At 36.2% G+C, this 13,128-nt stretch overlaps 1 protein-coding gene across 1 annotated transcript in view; it reads right to left on the minus strand.

The window, feature by feature from the left end:
* The window catches only part of LOC129231084 (glutamate receptor ionotropic, kainate 2-like), a 102,272-nt gene that overhangs the window by 11,816 nt on the left and 77,328 nt on the right, over positions 1–13,128 (minus strand). The window contains exons 11-12 of the mRNA XM_054865330.1: positions 7,094–7,455; positions 870–1,068 (exon numbers count right to left, since the gene is read on the minus strand). Coding sequence (XP_054721305.1) covers positions 870–1,068; positions 7,094–7,455 — 561 coding nt within the window. The remainder of the gene's footprint in view (positions 1–869; positions 1,069–7,093; positions 7,456–13,128) is intronic.

Consider the following 13,128-nt stretch of genomic DNA (forward strand, 5'->3'; position numbering starts at 1 on the left):
TTTTCGGTAATTTCTCGAAATCGAAATCTTAAAGTCGCAATTTCAGACAATCTTGGGGCTAACATTAAGGAAAGGGGCAGTCAGAGGACCTTCCAGACAGAAGTTTTTAAAATGAATGTCCTAAAGAGGCGTTTTAGGCTTGTTTTAGAAGGTTCAGAGACTAATCTCACAAAATATTTGGACATTGATGTTTAAAAAACATAATACTAAACTTCGGAAGTAAAGGGGAAAAGAAAGAATTCTTTCGAAAAATTTTCGAAATTGAAGGAATTCTTTCATATACATTTTTAGCTATAGGACATACATTTTTAGCTATAGGACAAGGAATACATTTTTAGCTATATTTGATGATATTAATGGAAGCGAGAGGATTTGAGATCTCTTCTCCCCAGTAAATTGCCAAGCTCTGTTAACAACAACGGGCACACAATTAATGAGAAAATATTAAAAGGGGATGAGAGAAGAGTAAAAGCCTTAACGAATGTACAACGCTGAGCAGTATTTTTTTTTTATTATTGCTTCAAGTATTATTTCTTTAAAAACGAAAATAACTGTTTTAGAGGCACATACGTAGAGAGAGCTTTCTTTAAAGGGGCTAATAAGCATTCAAGGAAGCTGAGCCCCCTTAAGCACCGAAAACTCTCATAAGCGTTGCATAGCTAACTAATATGAATTACGTTATTAAAATACACCTTTATGTGCTATATTTCAATGCCGTATATCTCAAAATGGGAAAGTTGTGAAAAATTAGACCCCCCACCATCAGATTCGGCTCCCTCGAATCATGTTTAGAAACATTCTGAAGAAACAAGTCCTTACCATTCCTTCCTAAGTACCATTATTTGAGCACCTCAGCACACATATCTTACCTTGAAAAAAGCTTTGGTGGATCCGCTTCCCAGACAGCCATATTTGATTTTTGTTTGCTTGGCTAAGTCTTCAGCACTCTCAACTGGATAAATGACTTTTTCTACAGTCAAGAAAGCGGCTAAATTTGCCGTGTATGATGAAATCATGATTAGTGTAAAAAAGTACCATATTCCCGCTATCGTTCTTGTTGACATCGCTCTAAGAAGAAAAAAAAAATGAAACACACATTTCATTATAATAAAAACAGTTATTAATGATATTTGATTACAACGAAACAACGAAACATAGAACAAGTGCTGCCTAGGATAAATATGATACTTTATGTTCTGCAATCATTAAATTAGAAAGTTCAAGGCTGAATAACTTCACATGAAAAGTTAGTATACTTAACGGGAAATAGTATTTTTCCAAACAGTTAGTTTATGAAAAATAAAAGTCATTTTTAAACATTTTGTATTTCTTTTTTTTTACAATGTCATTTTAGCACTTAACTTTTATGAAATCTAAAAGATGAAATTTAATCAATTTTCGGCTTTCATTAATAGGAAACCAGGCTTGTTTCTCAAGTATACACTTTAAATTTATGGCATTACTTTAAACTTATCAGATTTAGAGACTGAGAAATACTATTTTGATTATTTCTCAAGAAGTATTTTCTATCTTCTATTGTAATTAAATTGCATTAAATAAAGTCTATATATATATATATACACTGGTGTGCAAAAATTAAGGATGAGACGGTTTTTTCAATTTAACTTTGTACAAAAGCTTTCCAAATCAACACATTTAATACCGTAAGATCCCCAATACGTAAGGACATGTGTAATGTAAGCAACACTAAAAGAGAAATCAGAGGGATAAAAAGAAGCTTTATTGAAAAAGTAGCATGGAGCGCAATGCGACTGAAGGCCGAAACATCCATGTGATTTGTGTCCAGCAAGAAACATCCGGTCTTTAGTAGGGGATATGATCTCCCCCGACTGCTAGGCAGGTTTCACAGCGTCTGCCCATGCTGAGAATGAGGGTGTCAATGAGTTGTTGAGGCATTGCTGCCCATTCGTCTTGCAGCGCCAATCGAAGCTCCCGAATCGTTACTGGTGGTAAGGTACGAGCTGCCAAGCGTCTGCCTAGAAAATCCCATACATGCTCGATGGGATTGAGATCCGGAGATCGTGCCGGCCAATCCATACATTCAATATCCTCACTCTCTGAGAGCTGTTCGGCAGCTACTGTGCGATGACATGGTGCATTGTCGTCCATGAAAAGGAACTGCGGACCCATAGCGCCTCTAAAAAGACGCACATATGGAAGAAGAATCTCGTTACAATAACGGGTCCCGTTGACTGAACCTGCGTCGAAGATGTGAAGGGTCTGTACGACTACCAAGCATGATGCCTCCCCAAACGAGAACACCGCGACCTCCATACCTGTCCCTTTCAATGATGTTCGAGGGATGATTGCCGGCTTCCCCACTCTCTCCAGATGAGTATGCGATGAGAATCGCTACTCAGACTGAATCTGCTCTCATCTGTAAAGAGTACTCGTCCCCATTCATTGTCTCTCCAATTCCGGTGTTCCCGGCACCACAGAGAACGCCTTCTCCGATGGGCAGGCGTTAGAGGTAGGGGAGACCGGGGCAAGATGACTATGTTAACAGTTTTTGTTGTTTATTAATTTATTTTTAAGGATAGTAAAATTAATTTCACATGAGCTGTTAGAGTAATCCTTTGTGGTATTTAATATATTACCATTTAATTTTTCAAATAAAAATAACGAAGGATATTTTTATTTTTTCATGACCTTAACAAATCGGCATCTTGCCCCAGTACTGGGGCAAGATGACTTTGACCTTGAGGCAAGATGACAACGTTGAAAAAGGTTGAACACATTTTATGTTTTGAATATGTTACCTAGTTTTAAAAATGATAACTGTGTTTTTACATATTACAAAGTATCAAATTAAGCGTAATCCATTGGAGCGTAATGTTGAAGTCTTAAGTTGTGCAGCGTTTAATAGACACAAATAAAAATGCCATTTTCATAACTGGAACATGACTCATGCCACCACTCTTGACATTTACAGCACTGGGTCCGTTCTTCTGTTGGAGGGTCACAATATTCCTCTTTTTGAAGTTGATGCAACTGAATTACTTGGCATGAATTGAATAGGACCTAAAGGAACTTACTTTGAGTTTTTTTACTTCTTTTTTAGCTTTATGAGCTTATTTTCCCTGTTTTTTTAAATAATCCTTTTTGTCCTCCCGCTTTGCTCCTTGTTCTGACATGTCTTTGATGGGTGTGCTTGTAAGAATGTTTGAGCTCAGTTTTCTGTTTTTTTTTTCTTCTCAAATTGTGTTGTTTTAGACAATGCATTGAAATCAGAAACACTAACAGGCTTCTTTGGTGCATCGGAATCAGCATTTGCCATAACTTCTGCTTCGTCTGGAGGGTTTTTATTTTGGTTTTCCATTCCCAAGGTCTGAGGATTAGCACTATTATTCTCAGTTTAATCGCCAGCTTCATTATAGTCCGCTAAAAACAAGAGAATTATGAGTCTTGATCCCTCATTCTTTAAACCCTTTATTGGTATTTACACTTGTAGCTGGTTTAAAGTAAGCGGTGCTCAAAAGCCCACCAATATTTTTGTCTGTGATAGTTTGTCCTATATGAATGACTATAAAGTTGTCACATGCTTGGCTATAGGATAATGTTTTTTTCACTGCAATATAAGATAGTTTGCAAAGTTATGCGAGATTTATGATTGTCAATAATCAACAGAGCAGGATTTTCTTTGCTTGGTTTAATTCAGTCAATTAGTCATTTGGTCAACTAGTTTATAAATAGCCTCTGGTCACCGGCTTTCGAACGACACTTCCCTTGATTCAATGCGTCCTTTAACCTCAGAGGAGATAGAAGCGCAAGGTCGCGTGAACAAACAGACAGACAAATAAGCGTTTGCAGGATTTAATAAAATGGACAACATAGTTAGTTTAATAAATTCCGAAACACGGGGCAAGATGACGATCTCGTCATCTTGCCCCGGACTGCCTGTTTGAACGAATTCTTCTCCATTGCCATAAGAGAATGCGATTAATTGGCACTTATTCATGGTAATAGGTAGTATTTAAACTAAGTTACTCATAAATACTAAAGAGACACGATATAACTTATCTGTATCTGTAGCAGAGCTTATTTACAAATGCATAAAAGTTAGATCGTGGCAACGGTAAACAATTAGAGCTTCAGAACTAACACAAATATGGCGATTTCAGCGTCTCTATACTATTGCTGAACGAACAGCAGATAGGAGAGCCAGTAGTGTGCAGAAGATGCTGTTAACTGAGGGGAAACGGAAAAAATAGAGCATTCGTCATCTTGCCCCGGTCTTCCCTACACACCGTATAGGGCGTCGTGCAAACAGACCACCGTCGTGCAGTCTTCTGGCCACGGTAAAACGCGATATCGGTCGTCCAGTCGCCTGTGTCGTGTGTCTAGCGATTTCTCCCGCTGTCTGCCGCCTGTTTCTTCTGGCCTGTAAGACAATATACCGGTCATCTGCGGATGTGGTTCCTCAAGGACGACCACTACTGAACCCCCGGATAGCTGTTCCTAGTTTGAAATTGTCTCCAAAGTCGTGAAACGATGCTGTGAGCAATTCTGAACTCTGCAGCCACACTTGTCACACTGCGGCCTTCCTCCAACTTCCCAATGATTCGACCTCGGGTAAAAGCATCCAGATGTCGTCTAACAGATTGATTATTCACCATTTCTCGCTGAGGCAGCAACTCGGTGTGATTTTAACTGCTATACGGCGTGCAATCTCTTTGCCAGAAATACTGATCTTACACCGACAATATGCTCTATACTACTCAGACACTCCCCCATTACGTCTGTCTGCATATCTGCGCATGTGCTACCGTACATCACCTTACTTAATCTCCTGATTAGTCTTTCTGTCCGCTTTGCCTCTTCGTTCAGCTGATATGCTAATTTTTCGACTTCGTCCTTAATTTTTGCACACCAGTGTATATATATATATATATATATATATATATATATATATATATATATATATATATATATATATATATATATATATATATATATATATATATATATATATATATGTATAATTAGCAATAACTAAATCGTGTTCAACTCAAACATGATTAAGTAAAACATGCAAAAATGGAAATACCCTCAAAATCCCAGACTGCTAATAAACTGCTCCTATTATAAAACTTAACGGCAATTTTATAATAGGAGCAGTTTATTATGTACTCAAAAAATTCAAATCCAAAGGTAAAAAGGTAACTTTGAATGTTTAAATTATCTCGTTATTTCTATGTTATAGTCACCAGTGATGGCTACTGGGGCTGATTATTGCGGAGACAAAATTCTTTCTGTGAAGCTTTGATTTTAAGCTATCTTTGGGTGACTTAAGGAGCAGTGTTACGAATATCTCCCCCATAAATGCTTTGGAATCCACCGTCTTCATTGATGATGACCGGGGGACGTAAAATACGCTCGTGGTCACAAAGTCCTCCAAGTGAAACGATATCTCTGAGGGTGCTGTACCAGGGATTCCTCGGTTTCTGGTTCGAATCAAAAAATCAGAGCTGTCTTCAGGGTCCCATCCAACTGATTAAACCATAAATAGTGGTAGGTATGGAGGACCCTTTAGTGAAAAGTCCCTGGATAGCACAACTGTGCTGTCGGTATATTGCATGTAATTACAGCAAGGGGTTTGGTGATTTTCTCCCGAAAATTTTAAGAAGTTGAAGCTTTAAAAACGTTATTTCAGATTTTCATAACAAGAATTGATCTGATGAAGTGTTAAAAGCTCAATTCTAGACACCTTTTACTGATTTCAGAGGAAAATTTGGAGGGAGGGGGGACTATCCCTGGAGTTTTTCTCTATATTGAAGTCTTAAGAACGCAATTTTACGCTATCTTTTCGGATGTAACGGTAAGGATGTAAGTACTTCCTTAGAAAGCATTCCGTAACTGGATTCTTAATAAAGCAAATTTAGACTATTTTTGAAGTTAGAGGAAGGATGATGCGGGGTTGCCGCTGATCGAAGTTTCAACATTGAAACTTTGAAGAGCGGCAACCCCATGATTGGAGCACTTTTGCTTAGGCAACCCTATTCCATCGGTTTTGTAATATTTTTACCTACATTGTTTTGTATAACTTATGTGGAAACTCGATTAGGGTAATTTACTCATTTTTGGGCACTTTTTAGCTTCTGGCAACCCTGCTTAGGGACCGGAAAAAGGTAGGCAACCTTGCGCTAACGTTTTATTTACAGCTTTTACCCTTCATTTATGGCAACATTTTCTGGAAACTCGATGAGGGGTAAATTACCCCTCTCATTGAAAACCTTTTATCCCCTGACAACCCTGATTAGGGAGACGAAAAAGGTAGGCAACTTAGTTTATCATTTTATTTCCCATCTTTTAGTCTTCATTTATGATAACGATTTTCGGAAACTCGATGAGGATAAATTACTCCTTTTTAGGCACCTTTCAACCCTTGGCAACCCCGATTAGTTCCCACTGAAAGAGGTAGAAATTCTTACTTTCACGTTTTATTTACAGCTTTTTCTCTCCATCTATGGTACCAATTTTAGGAAACTCGATGAGGATAGGTCAAGTCTAGTTGGATCTCGTACTATAAATACGACTGAACCGAACAGTTTATAGTTAACTTTTAAGTAGCTACTTCACACCTTCTTGCTAACAAAAAAAAATATTTCCTTTCTCTACTGATTCTTCATTTCTTATCGAGTTCCGACAATTTGCTGCAATATTAAAAACAGCAAAAAAAAAAAAAAAAAAATCCTATATTTAGCACTGAAAAGGGGCTGTTCATAAATTATGTCACTTTTTTTCACCATATTCGACCCCTCCTATTGCTTTGTTACATAGCGTCCCACTTCATCTTATCCCTTCCCCTCCCCTTGTCACATGACACGATAATTTTCATAGGCGTATTTTTATGAAAAATATTTGAAAATATTTGCTATGTCACACTTCTCATTACCTCCTCCGCGAGTTTATGACATTGCGAGTCACAACTCGCTTGTCGAGTTGTGACTCGCAAGTGACAAGGGAGGTGGGGGGGGGGGGCTTGTCACAAACCCGCAATTTCATGAAACCACCTTCCCCCTTCAAATTCTGACATCATTTATGGACAACCCCAAGGGGTGATAAATTTTACCTTGGTGCAAGATCAGAACCTTGTTGCATGAGAGAACCAATAGTGAACCACAAACTATTCATGAGACTGAAACTGTTTTCAAGAACTTGCTCTTCTTGTCTACAAGGATGAGGATTATCCCATTCATATGGACTCAGACGTCCGACTAAAAACAACGTTATACTGACTCCTATGTGAGCCCCCATGACGTATATCCACACCTCCATGGAGAACGGAGAGAGGAAAGAAAAGAGAGTAGTGACTTTTGTAGTTGGTTTCTTGAAAAGGATACTGATTCCTGTATTCATGAAAGGCATTGTAAAGTCAACTGCTTCTTCTCTTGAAGATGTTATTGTGAGGTCAACAATTGCAATATCAGCAACCTGCAAAAAAAAAAAAAAAAAAAAAAAAAGAAGCGAAATTTTGACTTTAAAAACTGTCTTCTGTTTGAAACATTTGACTATAAATCTGCCGTGTGCAGGTAAACGGCAGTATCTGCAGAAATGAGTTTTCGAGACATTTAAAGAAATGTGTGGTGGATTCAATACTAACAATAGGAAAATGTTGGAATTAGACGTTTTTTTCGCTACTTTTTTTCAGCAGAAACCAAACAAGCGAGCTTGTACAATAAAAATAACGTTCAATAGATGACAAAAAAAAAAAAAAAAAAAATTGCAAAAAAAAAAATTGCAAAAAAAAAAAAAATAAAATAAAAATTAAAAAAAAGAACATTTTGCAGTTACTGCCCTTTACCTGCACATGGCAGAAATAATGTTTGTTACGAACATGCTTAATTCAATGTAATTATAAAGGAACTAGAACTTTTAAAACGTATGGTGAATTTTTAATAATTTTTTAGAAACATATGGGAAATCAGTCCTGAATGTTTTGAAATATATTGTAGATTGAATGGGGTTGACATATCTTTTGGTACTGAGCAATCTGTTATCATTCATGTTGTTGTCTGTTAGAACAACAGTTTGAAAGCTGTTTTAGACGCGTTGAAATTTATTTCCATTGTAGTCTGGAAAGTATGTAGACTAAGATGACGCTGATCTAAAGTCTAAAGTCAAATGATTAGATTCGATATTCTGAAAGGAGCTGTATTCAGTGGCGTAGCTACACTTTCTTCCGCCCGTTTGACGATAAATAGCTAGTACATTAAAGAGTCCAAAGTATTTAAAGTAAAAATAAGAATTTAATTAAGAAAAAATGGAATTTTTTTTCTTCATATTTTTTTTGCAGAAGGGGGAAAAAAGAGTTCAGGGCCCCACCAAAAAGTTCGAAAAGTGACATCAAAACTTGCAATTTTAGTAACGCTAATAGAAAAGAGGCTTAGAGCTCCCTCTAGATTAATTCTGAAAGTTTTTTTTAATCAATTTTAGGCTTTCTTCGGTGCAGTTTGAAGGGGGGGGGGGGGGGGGGGTCATGGAAATTTTCCGAAATTGAAGTGTTAAAAAAGCAATTTAGGATATCTTTGGATGAAGAGTTCGGGGAAGATTCGAGGGTGCTGTCCGGAAAGTTTTTTGACTAGACTGAGAAAAAGACAAATGTGTAGGCTGTATTTATAGTGATGTAGGGGTTTCCCACTGGATTTTCTTCCCGAAATATTTTCCATACTAAAATCAATTTTTGGCAATCTTTGATGACGCTAAAAGAGAATAAGAAACTTTCGGGAAGCTTTCTGGAAATTTTTCGATGCCGAAGTCTATTTTTGGCTGGCGTTAGGGAGTGGCTGAATGTTTTTAAAATTGTTGAGAAGTCGGATGGCTCTTCCGTCTCCCCTAAAATGACGTCTTATAAACGCGATTTTAACCGTTGTTTGACAGACAAAGTTATGGGAGAGAAGTCCAGATGGTTTCCCACCCGAAATCTTTCTCGAAACTGTTGTTCCTCTTAAACATTGAGGGGGGGGGGAAGGTTTCGCGGTCTTCCTTCAGAAATTTCTAAAATCGAAATTTTGAGCCCGGTTTTGACGTTAGGTGACTGCGTGGACATCAGGATCCTTTTCCTTAGAATTTTTTCTGAAGTTGTCTTCAAAAACCCATCTTTATGTTTTTTTGGAGATATTGAATGAGATGGGGTTTTTAAAAGTTAAAATTAATACATTGAATTTTTTTCGCATCAAAAGTGTGAAATTGAAATCAAAAGCGGAGTAGGCGCTCCTCCCTAGCTACGCCACTGGCTGTATGTGTAGTTGTGTACGTTGAACCGGGGTTTGTGTGCGTTGGGGTAAGTATGCGAATCTGCGATAATTTTCTTACTTTTATTGGGCAGGTATGAGTCGCCTGTCATATGACCATGTAGATGACACGCTACTGTGAGTGTGTTTTCAGTGGGATCTACCGCGCCGTATGGTTTTGTGAGGGAAAAAATTTGTTTTCTCGCAGTACTAAGTTAGTTTTTATGTTCGTAGCCTCAGATCATTACGACCTTATCCAAAATCACGAGAGAGAAAACTAAAAACGTTGAGAGAATCGAAAAAGTTCTACAGTAATATTCACCGATACTCCTGTCAAAGAGGCTCTTTAAGAAAAAGGTAATGTTGCAGCAAAATGAAAATCAGTGCAAGAAATCCCCAAAACCAGCAAGAAATCTGAAGATGAAAATAAACTGAAAATCTCGAGAAACTGGATTCAGTGTAGAAAATATCTTATGTAGATCCATGAGGAGTGTTGGAGTAGCTGCCATTTTCTTTGAATTCATAAGTGTAATTCCTGTGACAATATGGGATATGCTAATAAGCTTATGCAATGTATGTTAAGACCTTTTATATTTTTTATGTTTATATTTTCTAGCCTACTCAATAAATTACTGTTTTTTATACAAATTATTGAAGTGTAAAAGCAAATATAACGCTGTTTAATTCAGTGTTAACGTTTTTCAGCATCTACTTCTGAAATCGTTCAACTTTTTCTATGTTGTAATACTTCATTTTGAAGCAATTATAATACCGTTTTCGTTTTTTTTTTTTAAAAACTCATTAGTATGTTTTACTTGCTTATTTAAAACATCCCTGAGTCTTGATGTCAAATTTTCTGTGTATTTTATGAGTTTTTCCAAATTCACTAACTTACCCCATACGGTTCGTCAACTTATCCCGTGACGGGGCAAGCGTGAGAACTCTGAAAAGGTTCACAAAAAATTACGTAAACAATACACAAAACATAGTAGTGTCAAGACAAAAGATATTTTACAGATCTTCCTTGCAATAAAAGCCCTTGCTTAAATGCTCTTGATCTGTCTTTTTTTGTTTGGAAACTAAAGAAGTTGTTTGGATTTCATTTGCATTTTTTTTGTGGGGGGGGGGGGGACAGAAATAAATTATGTATTGACCATTACGATGATTTCTTCTGTTACAATTTTAAAATGCTGTTGAACGCAGGAAGTAGTCAACAGTCAGTTGAAGTGAATGTTTTTATTGATCCTGCCCAAGCTCCCATATCGTTTATGCTATTTTATGCGCTTTTGGTGGGCAGCGAAAATATTGGAATTCGTTTATAGTGGACTCAGATTTCATTTCCACGTATTTTCTTTTTTCCGTTATCCAATATTAAACGCCACTGTAGAGGTAAAAAACTACAATGCAAACTCATCATGGGGCTTAAGAGCCATTGTCTGTAAGGATCAGACAGGTTGTGATTGTTGGGATTTTTAATTTTCTTTATTTTCACATATGTTATTTCTTATCATGAATGTAATGTAAATCCGAAATTTGAGCCATGTCTGACTCACCGTTTTTGAGAAAACAATTTTTTTTGTTTAGGGGGCGTGGCACATTTTTGCTGGTTTTTCAAATTTGCAGATTTTAATGTGCTTGTTGCTTGAAGCGCCCTTATAATGACATGGATTTTTTAATTTTATATTACTATATGGTCTTGTTAGATACTGTTACAGCTTTCAAACTGGTGACACTACGAGGGCGACGCCCACAACCTCCGTTTAAAAATGACCGAAAAAGAATTTTTTTCTATATTCAAGGCCAATTTTCTTGAAGCACCTTCATGATGACACCAACATTTTTAGATCATTTTCTAGCCACACTTACATACATCAAAAATATGTATCAAAATCGTTGTCATTATAAGGGCGCCAGAAGATATTAAAACTTTTATTCGATAAATTTCACAAAAACACAAATATTTAAAATCTAACTACAACTGTCGCCCTCATAGCAGAGATCTGATACTAAATTTGGTTGATAACCAACATGTTTGTCTAACATTTGCATAAAAAAATCGGTGTCACTCCTATTATTTTTGGAAATATAATCGTTCGAAGTTAGTAGGTTATGGCGTTTTTTTATATTTATTTATTTAATCTCTTCACCCATAGATTGTTTTTTAAACATATTTATTTTTAATTTAATACAAAAATGTGTATCTTTTAACATAAATAGCTTTGGGCAGTAAGAGCGTTTTTTCTTGAATAGAAAATGCCCGTTTTAATATAGGTACAGGCGGATGTATTGTGCATAACATGTCTAGATTATCATACCAATACTCATCTTCTTGACTTACATTTGACCTCAACTTGCAAATGGATTTTATACGAAAGATGTATAGAGAGAAGCTCTTACAAGCATCTTATATAAATGCTTCAAATTTTCAACAAATAAATACCCCTGCATTGCCAAAAGTTCAATTTAATGAAATTGGATGGGCTCTATCTTTACGAGTTCAGTTCAAGTTCACTTCAAAGCAGAAGGAGTATTTATAAGAACAATTTACGATTGGTGAAAATACTGGGAAATAACAACATCCCTATTAAGTTGCACACTAGATGAGAAATGCAGTTCGTAACGGGGAAAAAACTGTTCGTTGCTTCAGAGTATTGTACTATGAAACAAATCCTATCCCTTTTTTTTCGATGGAAGAAACAAAAAAGCGAATTCATTCTCAATACATCAAATGAGAATATTGAAGAAAGCGAACATTCAGAATCTGAAACTGAACTTGAGGATAACGTAGACCAAAACGAAGAAAACATTAAGAATCAAATCAAACCAATTTCAGAAAGACGGTCATCACTTATTGAAAACTGCTAATTTTGTAGCACTAAAGCATGGGAAAACATGGTATCCCAGAAAAATAGTAGAAGTTGACCATTTGCAAGTTTAGGTCAAATGCATGTCAAGAACAACTGGAATAAATAAATTTGTTTGACTGGAAAAACAAGACGAGTATTGGTATAATAGTCTAGACATGTTATGCACAATAGATGCACCTGGTACATATATCAAAACGGGCATTTTCTATTCAAGAAAAAGACCCTCTTGCTGCCCAAAGCTGTTTATGTTATAAGGTACACTTCTTTGCATTAAATCTATCTATCTATCTTCTATACATATAATAAAATAAGATGTTTGTGTGTGTGTGTGTGTGTGTGTGTGCGCGCATCCCGGGAAAACGGTAAGGCCTAGAAAGATGAAATTTGGTATACTGGTGCAGTTTTTGCTTAAGATGTGCACCTCGGGCTTAGATTTTTGATATTTTAATTAGAAAAAAAGTTATTAAATGTTTTATGTTATTTTTATCACTTTTTAGTACTTTTAACCTCACAGACCCCGAACAATCGCGCCAGACGGATATTTTTTGTACTATAGTGTAGGAAATTGAATTTTAAATATGATGAATGAAAACATTTTGAAGATAGAGCAATTTTTTATTTTTTATGAATTTTTGAAAAAACCTTTATTTTACATTTTTTTCTGGGTTTAGTTTTTTTCGAAACCCATCCTGCGAAAAGTATTGAACCCTCAATTCTAAAATTTTAGTTGGTAATAGTAAAAACATTCCGCCCCCTTCAGAAGAAAAAAGTTTTTAAAAATACGAAATAGTTTCTTTTTTTACAATTTTTTAAATGCAGATCGCAACGCGAGCTCTTCGCTTGCCGGCTGAGTTCCGAACTTACCTCATCACGGTGATCCAACTGAAATCGTTTTACTTTTTTTTTAGTTTTTTATCTTTTTTCAAGCGCTACTTTTTGCACACTACGGGGAACTAGAGCCTTTTCTTTTTGCGGGCTATTTTAATTAAAAAAATAAAGCCCGCGAT

Source organism: Uloborus diversus, chromosome 10 (assembly GCF_026930045.1).
Source record: "Uloborus diversus isolate 005 chromosome 10, Udiv.v.3.1, whole genome shotgun sequence".
Lineage (NCBI taxonomy): Eukaryota > Metazoa > Arthropoda > Arachnida > Araneae > Uloboridae > Uloborus > Uloborus diversus.